The sequence below is a fragment of the Hyaena hyaena genome, unplaced genomic scaffold, assembly GCF_003009895.1.
Source record: "Hyaena hyaena isolate Hyena2069 unplaced genomic scaffold, ASM300989v1 scaffold_944, whole genome shotgun sequence".
Lineage (NCBI taxonomy): Eukaryota > Metazoa > Chordata > Mammalia > Carnivora > Hyaenidae > Hyaena > Hyaena hyaena.
In genome coordinates, this window is record NW_024081577.1 from 198,198 (window position 1) to 224,448 (window position 26,251).

A 26,251-nucleotide genomic window follows, 5' to 3' on the forward strand; every position below is an offset into this window, starting at 1 on the left:
CCTCTTCCCCCGCATTAGCCCTCAGTTTGTTCTCAGTATTCAAGGGTCTCTCATAGTTTGCCTTCCTCCCTCTCCCCCACTATTTTTCCCCTTCTCCTCCCACATGGTCCTCCGTTAAGTTTCTCCTAATCCTCCTATAAGTGGAAGCATATGGTATCTAGCTTTCTCTGACTTATTTCGCTCAGCATAACACCCTCAAAATCCATCCACGTTGCTACAAATGGCCAGATTTCATTCTTTCTCATTGCCATGTAGTATTCCATTATATAGGTAAACCACATCTTCTTGATCCATTCATCAGTTGATGGACACTTAGCTGTGATTTGGCTATTGTTGAGAGTGCTGCTTTGAACATTGGGGTACATGTGCCCCTATACATCTGCACTGCTGTATCCCTTGGGGAAATTCCTAGCAGTGCTATTGCTGGGTCATAGGGGAGTTCTATTGTTAATTTTTTGAAGAACCTCCACACTGTTTTCCAGAGGGGCTGAACCAGTTTACATACCCACCAAAAGTGTAGGAGGGTGCAAGTTTCTCCACATCCTCGCCAGCATCTAAAGTCTCCTGATTTGTTCATTTTAGCCACTCTGACCTGCATGAAGTGGTGTCTCAGTGTGGTTTTGATTTGTATTCCCTGATGATAAGTGATGCTGTCTTCTTTAATAGAACTAAGAAGCCTACACGTACATGTGCACATACTTTAGAAATCATGGGTCTGACAAAAATTATACATTGAGAAATGTCTCCACTTGCAATCTACTCCCACAGGCTTCCTTGACCTGCCTTATTCCATAGCCATATTTTTCTTCTTGCACAATTTCCTTCTTGTACAACCCTAGCTTCTAATACCATTTACTCAATCCTCTAGTGTACCTAAAATAACTTCAGAATTGCTTTACCACATCACTACAAAAATCAGACTAACTGAAAATTCAGGATCTGTCCCACATTCCTCACCTCTTCCCACACCTGAGTAAAGTATACTTCCAAATATGGTCTTCTACGGTTACTTGCATCAGATATAGTTTTCCTTCAGTGTGATTATGTTTTCATTCAAAAGACAGTTGGGTTCATTTGTTTCAGTTTTCTCTCCATCCTTATTGACTTTAATCCTGTCAAATATGTAAAATATGAGCATGCTTCCCCAAATCAACTAAATTAAAAGATGAATTCAGAAGTGTCATACCCTCCCATACTCCATCCTATTCTCCCACCCAACCCTTTTTCAGAAGCCAGCTTTATTTCCCCTTCATTCCTAAATATAATCTTGTGCACTTTGATTTCCAGTTGATACAATTAAATGAGAAAATCATTCAACACAATTTTTTCAAAGAAACAAAATTCTCATTCATTAATTTGATCTTTTTCTACCTCATCATTTCTACGTGTATCTTTATTATTTCCCCTCATATGCTTTTTTGGGTTGGCTTTTTGATACTTTTCTAGTTTTGTTTGTTTGTTTGTTTGTTTTTTGTTGGGAATGGAGTCTTTTTAATTCTCTTTGGTTTGGCAAATCTTTATCCATCCCTTTATTCTTAGACTTTTTGAAGGACTATGTTTTATGTATGTCTCTTACACAAAAACATAGAGTTGGGATTTGTTTTATGAACCAATCTTAAAAGTTCTTAGGTGAGTTAAACCCATTCAGATTTAGTGACATGACTCATAATATTTGGTTTCAATACTGAAATTACTTTGGATTTGAATTATACTACTTACTGTTTCTTTACTTTTTGCTTTAAAAAATATTCTTGGTGTTGGAAGCTTTTCCCCATTATTCTTGTATTTAACTTTTTATGCCTTATTGTGTTTTTCCTATTTAACATTAAAAACATTTTTTTAAATGTTTGTTTATTTTTGAGAGCGAGAGATAGAGTGCAAGCAGGGGAGGGGCAGTGAGAAAGGGAGACACAGAATCTGAAGCAGGCTCCAGGCTCTCTCTGCACAGAGCCCGAAGCAGAGCTTGAACTTACACACTGGGAGATCATGACCTGAGCCAAAGTCAGACACTCAACTGACTGAACCACCCAGGTGCCCCTCCTATTTAACATTATTAAGATCTGTCCATTTTACACGGTATCCTTTGAATCCCATTTACTAGCTCTACAATAAGCCATGATCTTATCCTACTTTCCCTTTTCTTTCCATTTTTTTAAAGTTGCATGCCTATACTTTGTCAAAACATATTATGTTTATATACCATTCCCCTACCTATATACCTATTCCTCAGCCCTGTTTTAATTTTAGTTAAATATATGAAATGTTAACCATCAGTCCCCTTACCCAAATTCCATCTCTCTTGTTTGTATGAAGTTCTTTGTCTAATATACACCCCAGGAAGGATGCATGTGCACACTACTCCTTTAGCTGGTGGACATTAAGAAAGTTCCTATTGAGACTGAAGAGCACTGTAGCTGCATATAAAATTAGTGATTTAGTCTTTTGAGTTTAACATGTTCCTCTCCTGTTTCTGATGCCAGCCTTAGTTTCTTGCTCTGTAGATTATTTCATCATTTTGCCTCAAGACTCAGAAGAAGTTATCATCAAAATCTATTAGTGTTATCTAGCTATGGGAAGAGGTGATGATCCCAGGTCAATTTTCCATGGCACCTACCAGGTAGACCCTTTTAATGTATACATTAGAGGCCTCTTTTATTTCTAGGTTTTATTTTTTTGAATCAGGAACTCCAATTATACAGGTGTTGGACTTCACTGACTCTTCATTTTAACCACTTTTTTCTCACCCTTTTAACTAATAGAGCCCATTTTCACTTCCTGGAATGCTTTCCTAATTTTTATCCATGTCCCTTATGAAATTTTCATTTGAATTTATTTACTTTTGGGTGTTTTAGTCATAACTTCAGAGATGAATTTGCCTTTTCTTTTTCCTTTCCTGATTCTAAAATTCTAGTTTCACTTTTTCTCTTTCTTGTCTACTTATGTTTTTTTTTAGTTTTTAAAGTTTTGATGCTACATCTTGTAATTATGCAGTTTTATGGCTTAGGAGAAATCATAAGAGTTCATGTGATCAAGGATGATTTGAGAGTCTTAGAAGGAAAAGGTGACAAGCTCAAGCTAAAAAACAGATTTAAGACCTTACTGGACAATGAGATATTATTGCTGGTAAATATAAAGAAAAAAAATAAACTCTAAATGAACATGTGGCAAAACATGACTGTACTTCCCCAATGCTGTTAATCTTATCCAATGGATTTTTCACCTCAGACAAGGTAGTTTTTGTCTCTAGAAGTTCAGTTTGGTTATACCTTTCATGTCCCTTTGTGAACAAATGTTAAGAGTCACTAAGCTGTAACTAACAGAACTTGTAGTTATAAATAACTAGTTAACGCTGTCATTTTTGGGGCAATTTTAATCAGCTGATTTTTCTCATCATGGGTACATTTTCCTATTGCTTTCCATGTTTGGAAACTTTTGATTGAATGCCAAGCATTGTGATTTCTTGTTGGGTGATGGATATTTTGGTATTTCTATAAATCTTGAGCTTTGTTAGCTGGAATTCAGACTAGTTATCTGGAAACAATTTGGTCTTTTAAGATCTCATAGGCAGGACTGGAACAGTACTTAATCCAACCATTATTAAAGCAAGATACTTCTATATACTCTACCCAATACCCTATGAATCTAGGGTCTCCTAGTCTGGCTGGTGCAAACAGGTACTATACTCAGCCCTGTGTGAGTTTTGGACAATGTCCCCTCTCATCATCTTGGCTGGTTCTCCCCCCAGCCTCCAGTAGTTTCCTTACATGTATGCACTGATCAGTACTCTGCCGAATATTTGAGGGGAGCCCCAACAGACCTCCAGCGTTCTTCCTGTGCAGCTCTCCCTCCCCAGTGCTCTGTCCTGCAAGCTAACGGCCTCAGTCACCCCGGGCTCCCAGTGTCATCTCTTCCCCTCAAGGAGCTGGCCAAGTTCCACCTGGGCTCCCTTCCCTCAGTGGCTACTTACACTCTCCAAAGGCGGTTAGCTGGGGCCATCATAGAACTCCTTCATATGTTTCCTGGGTCTCACGGGTCACTGTCCTTTGCTGCCTAAGGTCCAGGGTCTTAAAAAACCCTCATTTCATATACTTTGTCCTCTTTGGGGCATTGTTTGAAACATGATGGTAAATCTAGTCCCTGTTACTCCATCTTGGCCAGAAGCAGAAGTACCTATCATAGCTTCTGAATATGAACATACATAGAATATAAAGCCACCCTAGGATGAGAAGGACACCTTACCTTATTAACGTGTCATCATCCACAATGACTAACCATGCTATTTTGTCATGGCTGTGATTCAAAAATCTTTCCAAAATGGCAAATGTCTTTCCACAATGACCTAGGAAAGGCAAGAAGAAAACTTACAATGTAATATTTTCTTTAAAATACATCTATAATTTCATCTTAATGTTTTTAGTTTCAAGGTTTGAAAAGTAAACGCTTAACTGTTGACATGCACAGAAATCATTAGAAATTTAAGAAATTAGCCTTTTCTCATTTTCACAGGCCTCATGAACCAGTGTGGGAACCTTAGAAATCATGAAGGCTAAGCCATTTACTTCACACATGGGGAAATAGGAGACCCAGAGATGGGAATAACACAAGGCCACTTAGCTGATCTGAGGCAGAGCTAGGGCTAGTATCTCCACTCCAGACAAAGTAGTAAGGCCTCACAGAAATTATAAAGCCTGAGACCTTTCCTTAGATGTTCTTATTCTGAAGGAACTTTTGTAATTCCAAGCATTACAACTAAAGGGAAACAATGGTACCAAAGCAGGATATTATACCTTTGTTTGTTTACTTTATAAATATTTGCTATATGCCGGATACCATGGCAGGTTTTGCCCAGAAAAGAACAGTGTGGACTAAGAGTTATAGCTCCTGAGATGCCAACAGATAAATGTCACTGCTTTAGTGGAAAATGCCGGGGCCCAAGGTAAGAATAAAATGCGTGGGAAGAAAATTCAAATCAATAAAGAGCAATATACTCCTGATTTCAACAAAATATTTGGTGACACAGAGAGAACAAGCTAATATTAACTAATAGTAAACCACTCAGTTTGACCTTTGTTTTCATTTTTCTTGATCTCTTTGTGTATTTTTAACCATTATCTGAAGGCCATCTCAAATTCCTTTTGGAGGAAGGTAAAATATAAATAGCAATAGTAATGTCAGACTAAAAACTAAGTAAGAAATCGAATAAGAGATATACGAGTAAATGATTTTTAAAGGCAACCTAAACTGAAATCTAAAAAGCAAGCTTACCAAAAAAACCTGAGTCTAAAATCATTTTTCTGAAACAAAGCAACAGACAGACTCCGTAATATATGTAACCTTGTCAGAAGAATTGATAACTAGAGGAATGGCTTATAAGATTCTACTCTGTACATTATCAATCAAGGCATTATGAGAGACATGACCATGAAATAATCCAGATAAATTACTCTATAGAACCAGAAAATCAACTTGCTACTTCTTTTTCTATTCATAAAAGGGCATGGGGAACCGGAAAACTAAAGAAAAGAGTGTGGCAGGAGCACAAGATAAAAATTGAGATGAACAAAGAGCATCTGAAGGTAAAGTGGCCAGATTTCACCTTCCGTTTTTTGAAATAAAAAATGTTTTTAATTTGAAGCCAGAATCTGAAGAAAAAAACAGGTATACTACCAAAAATTACTCAGTAAAATATTAACAAAATACATGAGTATCACAGAGCTTATGCCACACATAACCAGTGTAGAATGTGGTTAAACAGTACTCGACAAGTACATACAAAACAGGAGCTAGACCATAAGCTTCATGAGGATAGAAACCATCGGCTATTTTCCTATTTTCCCCAGCTTCTGGGGCTCCAGTGGCTGGCAAAGAGCAGGCACAAAACAATCCTGGCTGGTTGAACTGCTAAAATTCAATGAGAAGAAGCTCTGTGTGGGAGGATGATAAATTAACTGGAGATACTCCATTATGGCCACAATGAATTATGAAGGCATAAAAAAGTCTGTTAAATAATCCTAATTGTCATGTGTTCAGTCCTATCGATACGGCGTAGCAACTTTCAACCTTTCTTAGTGCTTATAAAGCAGCTCTTAATCTGAGAGAATTGGTCCATATCTATGACAAAGATGTTAGGAGAGAAGGAAGTGAAACTTCATAGTATATATAAGATATTTTATTTTCATCCTAATTTACTATCTTTTCAGAATGGACATTCTGAATAAGAGTAGTGAGAATTAAGGACTCACCTCTATCTGTATTAGGAATCCCCAGATCTACTGTAGGAATAGAACTTTCTGCGTGATCACTGTAGTATTCAATGAGACTTGCCTGTCCCGCCCAGGTCTGCTTTACAATGGGGACTGAAAAAATGAGAGGAGGGACAGTCACTGGCACCATTAGGTCAGGAAGCTTAGAATCTCAGAAGGGCAGCACAATCACCTATAAAGGATGAGAACCATTATTTGTTCTTCTTCAGGTATTCTAATGTGTTTGTTTTTTCTGCCCTGAGAAATGTCAAGTTGTTTGTCAAGGGCAGCACAGGAGTAGAACCCTCTTCTTGAGACATTTTTAGTGGATGTTAGAGCCCAATGCTTCTCATTCCTAGTGATTCCTCATTTCTCAGGTCCATGTCATGATACAGTCTCTAGTCTGATAATAACTCTTGTGTTTACTTCTCCTCTTTTCCCCATAGGCTATTTCATTTAAAATTCACAACTGGATTTTTAAAATGCTTCTCAGAGGGGTAAGATTTAAAATTACCTCTAAGGGATGGGAATATTCTATGTTTCTGGCTGAGATGCAAAGCTCTGTCCCTTACAGTGAGGATAGGAGGCTTCTCAAACTACTACCCTTCCCCACCCAAAGATTCCAACAGAACCAGTCAGTCCTACTGAGGGCATGACCCTGCCACCCAGAGGCACTGCACAGATGGGTGACATTCTTGTGTTGCACTTTTGAAAAATATGGAAGAAGTATTATTGAGAACAACTAGAGTATTTTTTATTTTTATTTTTTTTTAATTTTTGAAACACAGAGAGACAGAGCATGAGTGGGGGAGGGGCAGAGAGAGAGGAAGACACAGAATCCAAAACAGGCTCCAGGCTCCGAGCTGCCCGCAAAGAACGCAATGCGGGGCTCGAACCCACGAACCGTGAGATCATGACCTGAGCTGAAGTCGGATGCTCAATCTACTGAGCCACCCAGGCGCCCCACCACTACAGTACTTTTTACCTCAAACCTTATTAACAGATACATTTTTAATAAAATAAAAATTAAAAAAAAAAACAAAACTTTCCAGGTTTTCTGAAATTTAGAGCTAACTTTAAGCATCTCCTATCTCCACACTTAGAGAATTCTGCCCCATTATGTGATAGGAATTCACTTGGCCAAATATCTAAGTAATCATTTTCTTATATACTTATTTTTTAGTTACTGGCTGTGCATAGCTAAATTTGGAGAAGAGGTTTCTGTTGTTTTAATAGAAAAAAAACCCATCATATCTAGATTTTCAGTCCTGGTAATTTAAGAATCTCTACTCCAAAGAACTTAAATCTTCAGGTCAGTATTTTGAGACTTTCATCAGATCATTTCTCTTTTTCCTTTTTCCCAGCCCAAGTAAAAATGTATGCAAAAACTCCCAATACAATGCCCAATTTAAGTATCTGGCTATGCACGTCAACCACCTCAAACTCAGACAGCCCTCGTATATAAAGTACAAAAGTGCACCATTTTATTCATTGTTCACCAGCTTTTAGGAAAGGAACACCTATAAATTCGGGACATTTGTTATAATCACAAATTACCTATGTTAACCCACTCAATAGCTGTTAGACCTTAAAACGTAATTTTTCTGCAGTCAAAAAGGCAGAGATTTGTTCATGTCAAAATGGACAAAGATGCATAAATAATAGATGACATAATAACAAATGAGTGCATAATAATAGATAAGGCTGCTGGGGCGGGTGGGGGAAAAAAGGGGGGGAAATCCTCTTCTGTTCTACTTTCAAATTCTAGCACAATAAAAATCTTCACCTGGGCCCCTCAGTGGCCGTTTGCTTGGCAGATCACAAGCAGGGGACTTATCCCAGAAAGGGATCCTTGCAGCTTGCAGCCACCAAATTTTCACTCTTGGTAAAATGTCCTCCCTTGCATGAGGTTGGAAGAAGCTGTGAGGAAAGGTCAAGGATTTTCCTCAGTCCCCAGCACTCAGTCCTGCAAGTGGTGCAAAGCCTGCTTTTATGGTCCTCAGCCTCTAGCCCTTGGCTCCTATCTGCTCTAACAGCTTTCTCAAACAGCACAGGCATTTCTTCTCATCTGATTTCAATGCTATTCAAATCAAGAGTGATAGAGTCCGTTGCTGTGCCTAACTGCCTGCTTTCAGGTTTTGTCTGCAACAGCTGAAACAAATTTCACCGAAAGTAAGAATTACTGTAGGGCTCATTCGCCAACACCTAACATGGTGGCCGGGCTATAGTAGGTGCTCAATAAAATGACTGAATTTTGTAGAAGTTCCAACAAAAGGCTATTTTTGGAACTAGTGTAAAGGAAGATTTTATTGATAAGGGCAACCCGTCATTTGGCACAAGAGTGTTGCCATCATTACTAATCGTCTAAAATATACCAGCCATTTTAATATAGTAAGATGTTATGATTCTGTAATCCCAAAAGCTTCCAACAATTTTTATCACCTGTCCCCTGATCATTATCACTCCCTTGGCATTTGTCACATCTGGCAGCTATAAGGAATTTAGAACTAAAGGTAAGTCTTCTGCAACAGCAGGTAAAACCTTTATTTTCAACTAGGGTTGATTCCAAGTTACCTAAAATTTCTCAAATATTGGTCTATTTTATTAGCATTGTTTGAATCCTAAAGTGAATTTGTTCTATTTATTTTGAGGTACAGTATTCCTAAAGATATTAAACTTAGAGAAAATATTTCAATATATGCACATGATCTATTACCTCATTTTCAATACAGAGAATCATACCATCTACCACTTAATAAAACACTAGTGAATGCCTCTTTCATGAAGGCTGACCCCAAGATAACTTAAAATTGGAGCAAAGTAAAACTTTACTATTAAAAAAAAGCCCACTGCACAGATGGCATCAATCTTCCACATGGCTTTACAGACTTGAAGCAGGAGGAGATGCATCTCGCTACAAGGCACAGAACACGCATTTTTACCCCTGGTGAATTTACTTGCAAAACTCTGATTACATGTGAAAATGAACTAGCCACTTAAACACTGTACAAAAACTACCACACAATCACATGTGAATGACTCTTAACTTCAGGAAGTCTGCTGTTTTAAATGGACAAATGGACCTTTTTTTCTCCATATGCACATCCATGACAAAACCCTGGCTGCTCCTCTCTCCTCAGGAGAGGGTTAGAAACACACAGTCCAAAGCTGTGATATAATTCCTGATTTTAAAGATGAGGTCTATGGAAAAGCATGCCTCCTGGCTGATCTAAAACGACATTTTCAGGCAATCTGGAACGTCTCTATCTGTTCAACAGCCAGGGGGAGAGCCAAATGAGGCAACACCTGACTCCAGTCCTCTCTTTAATAATTAACCTCCTCACATCCTTTGACATGGAGTGTAGCCTTCCATCTGGCTGCATTTTAATTCAAGCCTTGTGTTCTATATGAGCAGATTGTACCACAGTACCTGTAAGCCTCTCGAATCAAAGAGAACACACTAGCACACACTTCTCTCAAGAAGTTTGTTCAGATTTGCTTCTTCTAGACAAGATGACTGCAGTAAAGATAACAGGGTGGGTTGGGTTTTTTTTTTTCCCAATCTGAAAGGAATAAAGTGTTTATTTTTAGGTGCTCATGAAGATGTGAAAAGGAATTAAAGGCTGAGCAAATAGCAATTTTACCTCTTTAATCAGAGGAGACTGCAGGAGGAGAGCACCTCACAACCCGCCACTTGAACAAAACAGTGGCTGCCACCAGATTCTTAAGACACGCCAAAGAACATGGCAAAATAGTGCAAAGAAAATTCTTTACATTTTCTGACAGCTCACGTCACACAGTAGAAAACACATAACCCAAGAGGAAGTGAATAAGCATTCAGAATATTAAAACTTCAGAGACCTTTTCCTTGCTTAAGTATAATTTTACAGGCTATGCCTAATTTGCTTTATGTAATACTTGTAAAGTTTCTTTAAAACCCCACTAACTGCTTGCATCTCAAGAGCGTGTTGCTATTTCAATGGTGTCAATATGTATTTCTTTCTTAAGCCAAAAGATAGAATATATTTTTTGCTGTGTCCTAAGAATGCTTTATTTCATTTAAATCAAAATCCAGACAAAGTAGTTACATAAAGGTTTGTTTCACTGTTAGGCAAAAAAGGTACAAGATGTAAAATATTTTTTTTTTAATTTTGGAACCTGCCTTTATGATCAATTCTCCATCGAGAATATGAAAAATGAGTTCAAGGTATATTTTCCCTTGCCTTGACTGGAGCCTTGATAAGAAAGTTCTATCCCTCATACTGGACGTGGCCAACATTATAAGGAGCCAGGGGTGGGGGCATTGCTAGTGTCTTCTGCTGTACCTGGGGGCAGTATACCCACAAGTGAGAACCAGCCAGCAGATACGTCTCTAACAGTATAACCAACTCTCAGTTTTTCAAAGATAAATACACAGTCTTATCTATGCTTTTTCCCCCCTGTCATTTGGTCTTTGTAACTTCACATGTTTTTTTACCACAATGTGCACAGGGAAAGAAAAAAGAAACAAACCCACCCCAGCCCTTGTATTCTGCTTTACTCTAGACTACCACTGCTGTCCAAGCAGCTTGGTTTATCTTTTAGATCATCTGTGGATTTCAATTCCTGGCTATCCCCATTGCTACTGAAAATAAAATGCCTAGTTTCGCACCTTCTGGACAAGTCAGAAATGACCTTGAGCCTAGCAGAATGCCAACATGAATATCAAATACTATTTGTCAAGTGTTAAGACTGTAATACAGCCAAGGAGATTACACTATAGCTGTGCTGTGGCAGAAAAATTTGGGACTTGGAGCCAGAAAACCCAAGTCCCAGCTCTCCTATTCAATAGATTACAAGAAGGTGGGCCAGTCATGTCTTGTCCCACACTCAGCTTTCTCTACACTATCAAAGGAATAAAAACGTTCATTACCACATCATATGGAATTGTCAATATGAAGACAGACGATAGAATGTATGTAAAAAAAACCAAACACATAAATGCAAAAAAGATCAGCAGAAGCAGTTACTATGGTGGTCTCAACGTAACTAATTTGATTACTGAATAATCCTCTAGGCTAATTGGTGGCTAGACTAGCCATCCAAAAGGAGGAGAGGAGCCCAGTAGCCTGGCAGACTCACTTCCATCAGGCAATATGGACATCAAAGTCCCTAAAATCCTGCCGCCTTAGACCATCTTTTCAAACAAACATTCAAGTTTAAACATGGTTTGCCACAGAAGCCCAACTATGAAAGCCAAATACTACCTTTTAAGCTTCAATGACTTCAGATCCAAATTCATACCAGTGAATCAGAGTATCTGGCTTGGGTGGCTTCGGGAGGTTTGGTTTTAAAGCTCCTCACAGGCTTTTAAGACTTGTCATTTTTAAAGATCTTTGATTTAAAATTCAAACATAAAAGCATTTGATGGAGATCTGAAAAGATTATTTCAACCTTATGCCAGTAAGAAAGCAATCAAGTAGATGACTCAAAACTATTAAATTAGCAAACATTTTTTTCATTTATGTAGAATATGAAAAATACAATAGGGATGGTCCCTAATCTTACTGCTTTATCGTCACTGGAAGAGTCTCAAGAGAGAATATACCACCACTACCGGCACCACCATCCTTAACATCAATATGATGAAAATGGTCACTATTCCCAAGTACAGCTTCAAGATCAAATAATATCAATTTGAACACTTCTGATGGCTATTTAAAAAAAAAAAAGCAGTCACCTCATTCATTTCCTTTGATACTTTTGTATATATGTCAAAAATTGTCCCCAAAAGCCCTTCCAGATTTTCAAAAAAGAAAAAAGATATTAAATCTAAATTAAATTTGTGAATAATGAAAATTTTAACACTATATTGATTTTTAATAGTGTTTAGGACTCCTTGTATAATGAGTGCATATATTAGGCTGATTTAATAGGACCTGGCACTTTATGCAACTATTTTAGGAAAACATGAATGTTTACAGTTAGGTACTACTAAAAAACTGTTCATCACAACCAGATTTTAATTGATGTCGATATCTTAAACATTACTTCAATTCCAAATAATAATATTCTTTTATTTGGAAAATGTTCCCCTTTAAAGTGTAATTTGTAAGAATCATATTATCAAATAAATTATATAAATGAACCTCCCCCATAGCTCTAATCCCATGAAAATGCCAGCTGGTTTAGAAATCTCTTCTACATAAATATCGCACTCTTCATGAAATCGACAGTCTTTTCATGGAAAAAAATTAAAATATATGCTAAAATTAGAAAATGCAAAAGACCGTCTAACTTTCAATTTCAAAAAAGTGCAGCTTGAAATAAGGCGCAAAAAGAAAAAAATTATGTCTACTTATATTTAGGGTGGGCTTTTTCTTCTACATTATCACCGTAACTTAGTAGAATTCTGTAATGACACCAAAAACTTGAATAAAAACAACATTCGTCTGCATGCCAAGATTTCCTCAAGAAGGGACCACTGTGTATAAGCCACCTGCTGTCTTTTCCATAACATAATCTTCTTGCGAGCACATGCGTATCTTACTTTGAAAGTTCCAACGTGTGCATCCAACATAATGTAAAAAGAAGGATTAGTCTCCAAGAAAACATCCTGTGTTGGGATTCTCTCACCTTGAAGTCCCCTCTAACTTTCTTCGTACAGTTCAGAGATGGTGCATGGACAAAATAGGACGCTGCTCTGCAAAATGGACTGTTATTCACACATTGTGTCCAAGATTACACAGCTGAGATTTCTCATTTCCAATTTAAAACACTGCTCTGAACCCCATTCAGAAGGGTTAGGGACACTCCTGTTTTGATACAAAATCATCCTTTCTAATTGATCTTGGTGACTGAAGCCGTAGGATGAGGAATAGTAATTAAATTAAATAATTAATTAAATAATTAAATAACTTCAACAATATATGTGTCATTCTCCCTTTCTTCAATTTATATCTGGTCTGTACTTTTTTTTTAAAAGGCAGTTTGGATTTTAAAAGTTCAATAAAAATGAATAAGGCAAAACATACTTCTATCACCATGAAATTTCTTGCATGTTTTGACTGCAAAAAATATATCCTCTTTCTTCACTGGATTTCCCTAAAAGACAAGAAAACATATATGCATACACAAGTCTATATTATAGTAACATCCCCATTCACACCCATGTCAGATCTCACATGCTATAGAGATGAAATTCACCATCATCAAGGATATCAAACCTGCTTCCAGGATTCAGTTTTAGGGGAAAACAAGAACAGTGGTTGAGCTGATAAGGCCTCTGACATCAGCCAGACCTAGGCTTGAATCCCAGCCCTGCCCTATACACGCTGTGTCATCCAGACAACAGTCTTCAGCTCTCAACTTCAGTCGGCTCATTTAGAAAATGGTCAGAATAGCCACCAGTCAGGCTGCTTTTATTACTACATTTATTAAGCACATTATAGCTACCCAATAAATGTTAGTCACCTTCCCTTTCCTCTTCCCAGCTGGTGAAGATTTTAACAAAGGGAGGATGTGTTAGTGTAAAATAGAGCGGACTCCCTTCTGTGGGCTGGTCTTACTTTGATGTATTTTTATGGCCCCTGTATTATCTACCCAAGTCTAGGCTACAGCAACATCCTGTCCTCTGCCAAAGGTAGGATGACTTCAAACACTGGAGCAGGGGAAGGAGGGGCAATAATGGGGCCCTGAGCGGGCCCAGCCCACGCCGACCACTCAAATGAAAGGGAGCACACAGGGAGACTGTGGACAGCCTACCCTCAAGGCCATGGACTGCTTCGTGGGGGTCTTCTGAGCCCTTTATTCTCTGTCTTAGGCCTTTAGTAATATTTAGTCATAACTCAAACATCATTTGAGGGTGGTTTATAGTGACATCTGACCACAGCTTTGTCATGTCACCCAAGGCACTAGGAGGCTGACCCCACCAGATTACTTAGAAGAGCATTAAAGAACAAGCAAACATGTCCAGAAAGACAGATTTTCCCCTCAGGAACTGAGTAAACATTACAGATTCTCTCCCAATATTGCTATGTGTGTGTGTGTGTGTACCTATAGTCATATTTGAAAATGTAACACACAGACTTCCATGTGACTGACTTGGGAAGAACAGACAACATTTGAGGATGATGCACATATTTTCCTTTATGAGGAAGAACTCTTAACAACCTAGTGAATTTTAGGAGTCTTCAGGCTCATCATAGGGACTGACCCAAGGGCATGTCATAACAAGTCAGTTCATTCTGAAAGTTCTGGACAGTCCCAGGTAAGATCAAATCAAGGTCTCCAGCTGAGAGGAGATGGGCTTGAGGAGAAAGCTTAGGTATAACAGGAAATGTTTGAAGTCACCCTTCTAGGAAATGGAATAGATATTCCAGTAGACATGTGCTGTATCATCAAGAGAAATGACGCCAGGCACACTTAAGAGCTGTGGCAGGCAATTCTGCACAAAGACTCCAGAATGAGTTTGTGCTGTCAAAGCCTTCACTCCCCTCCCCCAGATTCACTGTGTGACCTTGAACAAGTACTTCTCAGTACCTTTCTCTTCTCACACTTCTCACAATAGTGTTTACCCTATAGGACTGTTATTAGTAGAAACAGGATATAGAGGTTTTACCTGGCACATAACAAATGTTGAGGTTTTCTCAGTATACAAGTAAAGCGTAGACAACATCATGCACGGCATGCAGATTTCCCTTTGGTATGCAAGAAAGCTTTTCTTCTCTTACTTACACAAAGTGGTAGAAAAGAATGGAATGTGGTAGCACAGTGGGAGTTCCCAGCATCTGTACAAAACTCAGGCACTGGCGTAAGGGGATGCCCATCCCCTTTGTCCCAGATGTAGAGGGCAATCTGTCAGGACAGGAGAGGGCAATAAATAAAGGAACTCAACCACCACCACCACAACTGTTAGAAGGCACGAAATATCCCAAGGGAAAGCAGACCGCGTCTTCTACAGAGTGTTTAGACGGAACCATATCAATCTGTCAATATTCAACAGATTTTTTTTTACCTATAAAAACAGTAATCTCGGGTGGGTCAATCTAATCTTTTCTTGACAAGAATCCATATTCTGACCACCAAACAATTCCAAAGTCATCATAAGCAACTGCAGGGAAGCTGTTTTAGGGTTTCTCAAACAATGCCGTGAAAGATGAAAGAAAATATTACTGGGAGGCTTGTTTTCTGCAGGATGTAAATTATATACCTTGACTAACCAACTCGTTGAAAACATCTAAAACTGTTGGAGAAAATATCTTTAAAATAACTACATGGATTGCTAAATTGCCACAAAAGTATGGAACCTGAGGACAAAAATGCAAAAGGAAGAGCCTGGGGAAAAGGGCAACAAGGGTAATTTTCCTCAGCGGGTGGAGGACTCTGGTAATGGTGTTTCTGGTTGGTAGGAGGAAAATAAAGACTATGACGCACCTGAGGTGGGAGGTACCTAAGAGCAAACCCCACGATAGAGCTAGGACTGTGGAGCTAGATGGAGGGGAAAAATCATCTCCAAATCTCCTTTGAGATTCTGTAATCAAATCCCAAGCCTCCCTAATTTGTGCCTCCAGTGTGCAAATCACTTCAAACAGTAATTTACATCAGCCCCACGTCACTATAATCCTCTTGCAGCAGGAAAAGCAAATGCAAATCCTTCTTGGGGAACCCACACCCTTAATGTAGGACTCAGAGGATTATCACTAATACAGTTCCAACCAAAACGGCTCAGAGAAAGATCACAAAAAGCAAAAAGACATGAGCTGATGATCGAGAGCCAGGAGACAAAACTGAATCAGACCAAAAAGACTCCAGGTCATGGAATTATCAAACACAGATTATAAAATTACTATGTTGAATATATTTTTACAAAGAAGCAAATGCTTTCATGCTTCAGCAAAAACATTGTTTAAAGGTTAATCTAAAATAAGCAAATTTGAGGGATGCCTGGGTGGCTTAGTCGGTTAAGCGTCCGACTTTCGCTTAGGTCATGATCTCGCGGTTCATGGGTTCGAGCCCCGCGTCAGGCTCTGTGCTGACTGCCAGCTCGGAGCCTGGAGCCTGTTTCAGTCTGTGACTCCCTCTCTCTCTGACCCTCCCCTGCTCACGCTGTCTCTCTCTCTCTCTCCTAGAAATAAATAAAACATTTAAAGAAAAATAAAATAAGCAAATTTGAAAAAGAAATGACTAAAACTTTTAAAAATAAAAAACAATTAAAATGAAAAAATGTAATGGTTAGGATAAATAGTACATTAAACACAGGGGAATAAAAATTAGGGAACTATGGGCACCTGGGTGGCTCAGTAAGTTAAGCATATGCCTTTGGCTCAGGTCATGATCTCGCAGCTTGTGGGTTCAGGCCTGGCATCGGGCTCTGTGCTGACAGTGCAGAGCCTGCTTGGGATTCTCTCTCTCCTCTCTCTGCCCCTACCCTGCTTGTGCTTGTTCTCTCAAAATAAATAAATAAACTTAAAAAAATTAGGGAACTAAAAGATGAAGGTCTCCAAATTATCTGAAATAGAACAGCAAAAACAGAGGTGGGAAATGTAAAAGTTCAGAGAGCTAGCACAGATCCAGGAGGAGATAACAGAGAGAATGGGGAAGAGAACAGTTGAAAAGACAATGGCTGAGAGTTTCCAAAATTATGTAAGGGTCAGTGAATCCCAAGCAGGATTTTTTTTTAAAAGTCTACATCTAGACATCTCATAGTGAGACTGCAGAACACCAAAGACAAAGAAAGAAATAATCGTAAAAGCAGGCAAAGAGAATGACGGATTACCTACAAAGACGTCACAGGAGATTGATGTTTATTTTCCACATCAATTACCTCAGCAATAAGAGAAGCCAGAACACAGTGCAGTGACCCCACTGTGATGGGAGAAAATGACAGACAACCTACAACTATAAACACAAGGTAACTATGTTTGAAGAACAAAGCTGACATAAATGTTTTGTTCTTTTGTTGTTGCTGTTGTTGTTTAAGTAGGCTTCACACCCAGTGCGGAGCCCAACCCAGGGTTTGAACTCACGACCTTGGGATCAAGACCTGAGCTGAGGTCAAGAGTAGTATGCCAAATGAACCACCCACGTGCCCCAATATAAATGTTTTTTAAAGAAAAAAAGTTAGAATTTGCTCCCACACTATTGGAAATTCTAAAGGATATGCTTCAGGAAGAGTAAAACTGATCCCAGTAAATACATGGTTAAGCTAATACAAATGTTAACTACATAAAGATAATATTTAAGTTGAGGGGTTAAAAAAATACTAGACAACAAAAAGTATATAAATCATGATGAGGAAAATCAGAGTTCAATTATTCTAAGTCCCTTGAATTTTTTAGGTGATCAATTAACTAGCAATTGTTAAGAACGCATGTTAAAATATTTAAATTAACCAGGAAGGTTTTTGGCAGGGACAAGGTGCCTGGGTGGCCCAGTCGATTAAGCGTCTGACTTCGGCTCAGGTCATGATGCCGCAGTTTGTGGGTTCGAGCCCGCATCAGGCTCTGGGCTGACAGCTCAGAGTCTGGAGCCTGCTTCCAATTCTGTCTCCCTCTCTCTCTACTACTATCCTGCTCATGCTCTGACTCTTTCTGTCTCTCAGAAATAAATAAACATTAAAAAAAGTTTTTTAATTAACCAGTAAGGTACAGATATAGAGACTGAATTTCCAAAACAGCAGAGCAGGGAAAAATGGGAAACGAAAAAACACAAAAATCAATCTATATTGAAAGTAAGGATGTTTTTATTTTTTTTTTTTTTCATTTTTATTTTTAAGAGAGAGAGAGAGCACAATCATCTGAGGGGCAGAGAGAGGGGGACAGAGGATCCAAAGCAGGCTCTGAGCTGACAGCACAGAGTCTGATATGGGGTTTGAACTCACCAACTGTGAGAACATGACCTGAACTGAAGTCAGACACTTAACTGACTGAGCCACCTAGGTGCCCCAGAAAGTAGGGAAGTTTTTAAAAAGAGCCATATAAAATGAGGGGCAAGGGATAAAATGAAGTGTCAGAAATCAATTAAAATATGATGGTAATCATGTTCAGTGTAAATATAAATTTGCTACCCGGTGTAAAGACAAAGATGGGCAAACTGGGAGAAAAAAATAATAATAATTGAAACAGGGTGATTGTCGAAGAGACCACCAAACGCCGAATAGAAGCGAGACAAGGTTTTATTTACGGCGGGGCCAAACCTGATCTCCTGATCTCATGGAGAAATGCAGAGAATGGCCCCGAACAAAGGTGGCAGTGAGCTTGTATGGATCTCAGTAAGGCAGAACGTGTCATGATTTAGTTAACCAATTACATTCCACAGCGTACTATGGTAACCAATTGCATCGTGACACTCAGGTGTTAGTTTTGGCAGAGACCTATCAACTTTAAGTCCTTTGTCTTGAAATGACCAACCGTTATTAGACATTTAAGAAGCCATGGGGTAGTGACTCGTGATAGACTACCAGGGTAGAATGGTGACGTGGTGTTCTGTAACCTTACATACAGGCTGTGGGCGTGGTCAGCCAGAACAGGGAAGTACAAGCTTGCCAAGTGGATTTACAGAAGCAGAAATAGCATGTTAGTATTTAACTGTGCTTGAGGTTAACCTACAACAATAATGTCCTTTTTAAGAGAAGTACACCTATACTGAGCATAGAGCCTACTAAATATTCTCTCTCAGACTCTTGAATGCCGAGAACAAACTGAGGGCTGATGGGGGTGGGGGGGAAAGGAAGGGGAGGTGATGGGCATAGAGGAGGGCACTTGTGGGGATGAGCACTGGGTGTTATATGGAAACCAACTTGACAATAAACTATTTAAAAAAAAAAGAAAAAGAAATTTCCACCCAAAAAATAGGAATTAGAAATTGAAATAAATAAAAACAGCTCTGTTTAAAAAAAAAAAAAAAGATTCTCTCTCTCTCCCTCTGCCCCTTTTCAGCTCACATGCAGACATGCTCTCTCTCACTCTCTGTCTCTCTCTCAATCAATGAGTAAGGGCACAAAGGGGTTATAAGAAAAAGATGAGAGAGACGGGGCACCTGAGTGGCTCAGTCGGTTAAACGTCTGACTTCAGCTCAGGTCATGATCTCATGGTTCATGGGTTTGAGCCTTGCATTGGGCTCTGTGCTGACAGCTCAGAGCCTGGAGCCTGTTTCAGATTCTGTGTCTCCCTCTCTTTCTGACCCTCCCCTGCTCACACTGTCTCTCTCAGAAATAAATTTTTTAAAAAAATTAAAAAATTTTAAGAAAAAGATGAGGGAGAATTATGAAGCGAACACCAAAAGAAAGGTGGTAAAGAAATATTCATAACATTAAATACACATTTAATACACATTAGGGCAAAGAGCATCACAAGAAATAAAGATAAATTCCTAAGAAGACATAATGATTGTGAACTTGTAAGCATTTAGTTAACAGAGTCTCAGAGTATAACAGGCAAGAGCTGGCAGTTACAAGAGGAGACACTGTCAAATCCACATTATTATGGAAGATTTTCCCCTTCCTCCCTTAATAAATGATAGATCAAGCAGACAAAAGTAGATGGGAGAAAAGGGGGAAGGGAGGAAGATTAACCTATTAGATTAAATCTACTTCTCCTTTAACCTAATAAAGAGAATATTATACCCCCAAATTATAGCATATACATCTTTTACCCCATTTATGAAAAGTAAACATGAGCCAGGCCATAAAGCAAACCGGAAAATATTTCTATAGACTATAATGCTAAGTTAGAAATCAATAACAAAACACAGTAACAACACACACTGATATGTCGGGTCACAATGGAAAATGTATTTTTTTAAAGTGGGTCACAGTCAAAAAAAATAGTTTAAAGGCCTCTGCCTTGGGAAAACTCCCACAGATGATCATCATGACACATGTCAAAAATACTCATAGAAGTGATGATTATAACAGCAGAAAAGCCATGACAATCCAGAAGCCCAGCACCAGGAGAATGGGTAAGTAACCTGATACTCCTGCAGGAAGTGAAAATAAGTTCATTAGAGTTGCACATGGCCACATGGATAAGCTTCAAGTTAAAACAATACTCATGGTACAACTCTGTTTATATGAAGTCCAGAAGGACACAAAACTGCATACAATGGGGGTGCCTGGGTGGCTCAGTTGGTTAGGTGTCGACTTCAGCTCAGGTCATGATATCACAGTTCATGGGCTCAAGCCCCACGTCGGGCTCTGTGCTGACAGCTCAGAGCCTGGAGCCTGCTTTGGATTCTGTGTCTCCCTCTCTCTCTGCCCCTCCCCTGTTCACACTCTCTCTCAAAAATAACTATTTTTTAAAAACTGCATAATAAAGGGGCACCTGGGTGGCTCAGTCGGTTAAGCATCCGACTTCGGCTCAGGTCATGATCTCACGGTTTGTGGGTTCGAGCCCTGCATTGGGCTCTGTGCTGACATCTAGCTTAGAGCCTGGAGCCTGCTTCAGATTCTGTATCTCGCTCTCTCTCTGACCCTCCCCTGTTCATGCTCGCTCTCACTCGCTCTCTCTCTCTCTCTCAAAAATAAAAACATTTAAAAAAATAAATAAATAAAAAAAATAAAAACTGCATAATATGTTATTTGGAGATGCAGTCATATGATGTAAACTTATGAAGAAAAGTTTATGATGTAAACATATGAAGAAAAGGAATAGAGAATTCAAAGGAAGCATTTACTAGTGAGAATGAAGGGGATACAGGAAAGTCCCATTCAGGTGGTCTCAAATCCACTTATGATGGTCTAGCTCTTACGCAGGTGGTGGTGGGTTTTTAGCTATTGTGACTGATCGTCACACCTTTCACATCGGTTCTAAATATTTTCTGTGTGTATTTAATTTTTAATAGATTCCTGAACCTGGGTATCTATACCAAAGCTGACATTTCATTAAAAATATCGAGGTAGGCCTGCACTTTTGATTAGTCATTCTTTCCTTTCTGTGGAAGAGAAGAATGACTTTTTACATGTATATTTCTCTTCAAATAGGCTATTTCATCACCTTCAAGCACCTAAGAAGGCAAGGTCTTGTGAGAGCCCTTATTTGCTTCTGGCAGCCGGCCAGCACTGCATGTCCAGACTGACTGCACTGTCCTAAGATATAGATTCCTGCAGAGTGAAAGGGAGGCCGTTTTAAGCAGTGAGATGCACCTGTGAATGAAACCCACAAAGAAACCTTCTTAACAAGGATTCAGGGATGATTAATGATGGGACACCTGCCTCTGGGATGACTGGTCACAGATGTCCACTAGACACCAGGGATGGTGGGGTCCCAGCTGGAATGCCACAGCCACCTGCTTGGGACCAACTGGCTCGATTCTGCCCCAGAGGGCCAAGCACAGAGATATGACCCACGCATATGTACCACCAAAGCACCCAAGAAGAACAATGTTACTTTCATGACATTTGTGCCTGTTGTTAGGCATCCACCTCTGCCCTCACCTGCCTAGCTGTAACAAAAAAAAAAAAAAAAATCAAGAATCACAGATGCAACCTTTTCCACTGTTCCTTCTCCACCCACATGATGAAAGTGAGTTTAAAGACAAAGACCTAATTTGCTGGAGAAGAATTACCTTGGTAGGGAGAAAATGTACTTTGGGAAGGGATGCACTGTTAGGGAATGAAAAACACCTTTTATATCAAAACACGTGAATTCTCAATTACTACAACTTTTAAAAAAGAAAACAAGACGTACCTCGTGTTTTAAATCTATTGTAAAGTCGGATTTCAGAGATTCACTCCTTAACCTCTTGGTAAGCCTAGAAAATAGGTACAATTTGAGGTTTGTTTGGGGTTTTTTTAATCAGAAGAACCATCAACAAGAATAACACATTCTTGAGACCTTCTAATGTTTGAAAATAGATAAAAGCACACACTGTAACATAAAATTAAAAGAGTTTCACATTTCCTTGAGGCAAAGCACTTGTGAAAATGGAATTATTTGTTGGCCAGGAAATGAATGCAAGCAAGGAGCTTGCAAATGGAACATTCATTGTTACAACATCTGGCCAATAATGTAAAATACAATACCATAAACTAAATGCCTTAAAAACAAAGCCACAAAGTTTGTTGACTCCTGATAATCTTTACACCAAATACCAACAGAGTAGAAGACAAAGAAAAGACTTGCATGACAGAAACAAAAGTTGCTACTTTTCCGTCTCCTTCTTTTAATAACCCAAAGAACTACAGTTTGTGGAGTTTTAGGGGGAGTGAGAATGTGGTTTCAGGAAAGAAAAAAACCCCAAAACACTTCAAATCCTTTTCTTGCTTAAAGAAGTGTTCAGTGGCTCCTTTCAGTGCAGAGGAGAGCATCACCATTGCACAGCTTCTCGGCACTGACCCACTGTGCCCACAGCACACACCTGCCCCTCTTCTCTCCTGCCCAACATCTGCCTAGCACTCCCATGCCCCAACCTGACCTGGCAAACCTTTCTTCAAGATCAAGCCCAAGGGCACTTTCTCCAGACGTTTGCCAGACTTGCCCAGCAGCACAAATGGAAACTTCCTTTGCTCCCAGGACAGGAAGGAAGCTCTATTAGTTTTATCATGTGTGCTACATCCTGTTGTGTAGGAGTCCCCTTCCGTGCTATGGCTTCTTGTGTCACCTGCACCGCCCGCCCACCGTGCCTGGCCAGAAGGAGCATCAGTGAGCTGCCTGAATGGATGAAGGCAAGATATGCTTTGATTGCAAACTCAGTGAGGTAGAATTACGTGCTTACCCAGACCACTGAAATACATACGGTTCCATATATGTGACAGGGCTAGAGACTAGACCATCAGTTTCTATTACAACCCCTCCAACACATATTTTAACTGTAGGGAAATAATAGTGATTTTTAAAGGAAAAGTAATAATAAGTGTCAAAAGTCTTTACTGAGTTTTCAGCCTCATTGAACCACAAAGAGTTCTGTAGAAATTTCCTTCTAATTAGAGGAAAGATAAAGAAGGACACAGGTTATAATTTATGGATAGTATTAAAGCATTTGTCTCAGGGTAGATAGGAATGCAGCTCGGCGGCAGGCAGCTCCAAAGGCAGCCCACGGAATCTCAGTCACGTTCCTGCGCAGTTCCTGCCCACAGACTTGTCAGCAGGAGTGGGTGAGGACACGCACAGAGACAGCATTCTCAGATACGCTCCCAATAGACAGTAGGAGAAAAAAACCTGCCCCAGCATCGAATCTTTTGATTCGATCAGTTTGATTTCTGCTCAGTTCGAGCCAGTTTTTAACTTTGGAATCTGGACTCTTGCCAAGTGCCTCTGAAATCTGATCAGATCACATTCAGACTCTGAGGACAGAAAAAGTCATACTTGGGCTTCCTGCCACAGGCAAGGGACACAGAATTGTGATGGGAACCAAATGGCATGTGATATCCACTGTGAGATGGCCATGCATGACATGCCACTTCTTACTAGACAATAAATACCTCCAACTTGTTGCCCTCAACATGTTTTCTACTCTTTTGACTTTTTAAGTTTCTTTGTCCTTTCATTCTTGAAAATTTGTGTTTGAGGGGAAATCTCAGACAGGCAAAACTTGAAGACCACTGACAGAATTTCTTTAAGATGGACACTGAGCAATTTGAGGACAAACAGACATGTATACTGACATTTTTAAAGTTTTTTTGTTTATTTATTTATTATGAGAGAGAGAGAGAGAGAGAGAACGAGCAGGGGAGGGGAGGGGGTGGGAGAAGAGAGAATCTCAAGCAGGCTCTTGCAATGACGAGATTGTGACCTAAGTCAAAACCAAGAGTTGGATGCTCAACTTACTGAGCCACCCAGGTGCCTTGGATACTGACAGTGTTAAGGCCATGTCTAGCAGCCCATGGAGTCTACCATCACCCTGAGTGAGGGTTATTTCAACATCACAAACTTCATGTCAACGGGTCAGCCTCACTGACACCCTGAGCCTAAGTCAGTCACCTTGAAAATGTGGTCAAGTTCTAAAAGTGTGCAGGGCATTCACCTAATTTAAAAGGCAAGTCCTAAAAGTGGGAACTAGGTTTCCCTTTTCTATACAACAAGACAGCACAAGGGTATTTCAAATGCTAATTTCAGTAAGCAACAATGCCAGAAAAAACAATTAAGGGCAGAAATTACAATTACTTAGATAAAATATTTCCTCATTAAATATTCAGTTCCTGGAAAATATGACATTTGATATTCAGCTTGCCTATTTTTAGAAGGCATTAAGTCATGTCCCAATAATACAGCCTAAGGACACAACCAGCTAGACTGGAAACTAGCAACAGACAGAGGGCCTCTTCACCTCCATATTAGGAAAAGTTCCTAGCTGACTTTTACAGTCCCATTCATGAGCTAGTCAAAAGAGCAAACTATTGAAAGAAATCTAGGTAAGTTTTACCAGTGGAAAAACAAGAGATAAAACCAGTAACATTGTTCTGTTTGAAGAGGTCATCTTATTGTAAATGTCTCCAAAAACGCAAGTACTTTTTTATTGACACTATTGTTAGAAGATCACACAGAAGGATCACCAGGAAATGTTAGGCAGTGTTAATCCCAAACTCACTAATGTGGGATTGCTAGGACAAATGTTTTTGGTGAGAAATAGTCTAAAAAAGTGTGTGTCATAAAATGTTTTTAAGTAACCAGTTTTTCTGATGACTTGAGCAGGAGAAATACTTAAGTAACTATACACAGTTGCCCTACCTACCGAGAGGGCCATAAAGTCAAGAAAAGGAGACAAAGCGTGGGGGCGGGGTGGGGGGGGCGAGGGGGCAGGTACCTGGCAGTCAGTTCAGTCAGTTAAGCATCTGACTTCAGCTCAGGTCATGATCTCGCGGTTCGTGGGTTCCAGCCCTGTGTCGTCTTTGTGCAGACAGCTCAGAACCTGGATCCTGCTTCAGATTCTGTGTCTGCCTCTCTCCTGCTCTACTCTTTCTCTCTCTCAAAAATAAATAAACCTTAAAAATTAAAATAAAATTTTAAAAAGAAGACTCCTGTATGGGGCACTATTGATTGCCTACACAATACAGGAGCTTCCTCTTCCTTCTTCTTAAGACACTTCTAATTTTGATTAAATTATTGAGCCCTATAAATGGGCTCCAGGGTCAGAATTAGTTTGATCCCAACCAAAGCACTGAAATTCCCTGAAACCGTTAATGGTCCAGGAGTTGGTACATGCCTCAAGTTGACCCAACCAACTCTAACTTCAAGCAGACGAGATCCAACTAGAGACTGAAGATATGCACTTACATTCCATGGTTAGAGAGTTTCTTCACTGCTGAACACAAAACTATATATATAGAAAGCCCTTTTTGCATTGAGTCAACAAAGGGAACCAGATTTAGGATGAACTGATGATGTATGTAGTTTCAGGATTCTGTGTACTAAGCTTGAGAGAGACCAAACCAGTGTCCTCAATAACAGGGCTGAACTCCTACATCAGCCAACACAGACCTCACCTTCCAGTTGCAGTAATAATATTTTCTTACTCCAGCATGCTAACTCATATAGTTTCTAATAACAGGGGGAAAATGCACATTAGCTTTGGAACTGGGAAAAACCAACTGGCAAGATCCAATTTCGCATCCAATAGGGCTAGTTGATGCTTTATGCCTCTTTTAGTTCTAAGTATAATACCAATTTCTTAGAGAATGTATAGAATCTCCTATGAGAACACCATTTCTAAATGGATCTTGGCCACAAGATAGTACTATGCTAGATGGGTTACATTATTTTATTTCTTTGATTACTTGCTTGCATCACAAGGAAAAGGAAGTATGGTATAAGATACCATTATGGTAGAGTCTCTACAGTTTTATTTTGTTTTGTCTTTGCTGGCAGGGGAAAGGGAGGGGAGGCACACACTGAAGACCATGGATGCTAATTAACTACAAACATTGTGCAGCTCATTGTCAATCATTCAGTGTTGTGAAAGCAGGTGACACTGAATGCAGACAGTTAACTGGTGCCTTATTCCTCTGTCGTGCCAGAGTTATGGGGGAAGTGCTGGAAATTTCCTGAACTTGTACAAAAGATCAGTCTTTTGGCCCCCAATTCCTTTAGCCGTAG

At 39.4% G+C, this 26,251-nt stretch overlaps 1 protein-coding gene across 1 annotated transcript in view; it reads right to left on the reverse strand.

Annotated features, from left to right (window-relative positions):
- B3GLCT (beta 3-glucosyltransferase) overlaps positions 1–26,251 on the reverse strand; it is a 118,943-nt gene that overhangs the window by 39,395 nt on the left and 53,297 nt on the right. Inside the window, exons 8-12 of the mRNA XM_039221122.1 lie at positions 21,908–21,971; positions 14,958–15,077; positions 13,256–13,325; positions 6,243–6,356; positions 4,240–4,339 (exon numbers count right to left, since the gene is read on the reverse strand). Coding sequence (XP_039077053.1) covers positions 4,240–4,339; positions 6,243–6,356; positions 13,256–13,325; positions 14,958–15,077; positions 21,908–21,971 — 468 coding nt within the window. The remainder of the gene's footprint in view (positions 1–4,239; positions 4,340–6,242; positions 6,357–13,255; positions 13,326–14,957; positions 15,078–21,907; positions 21,972–26,251) is intronic.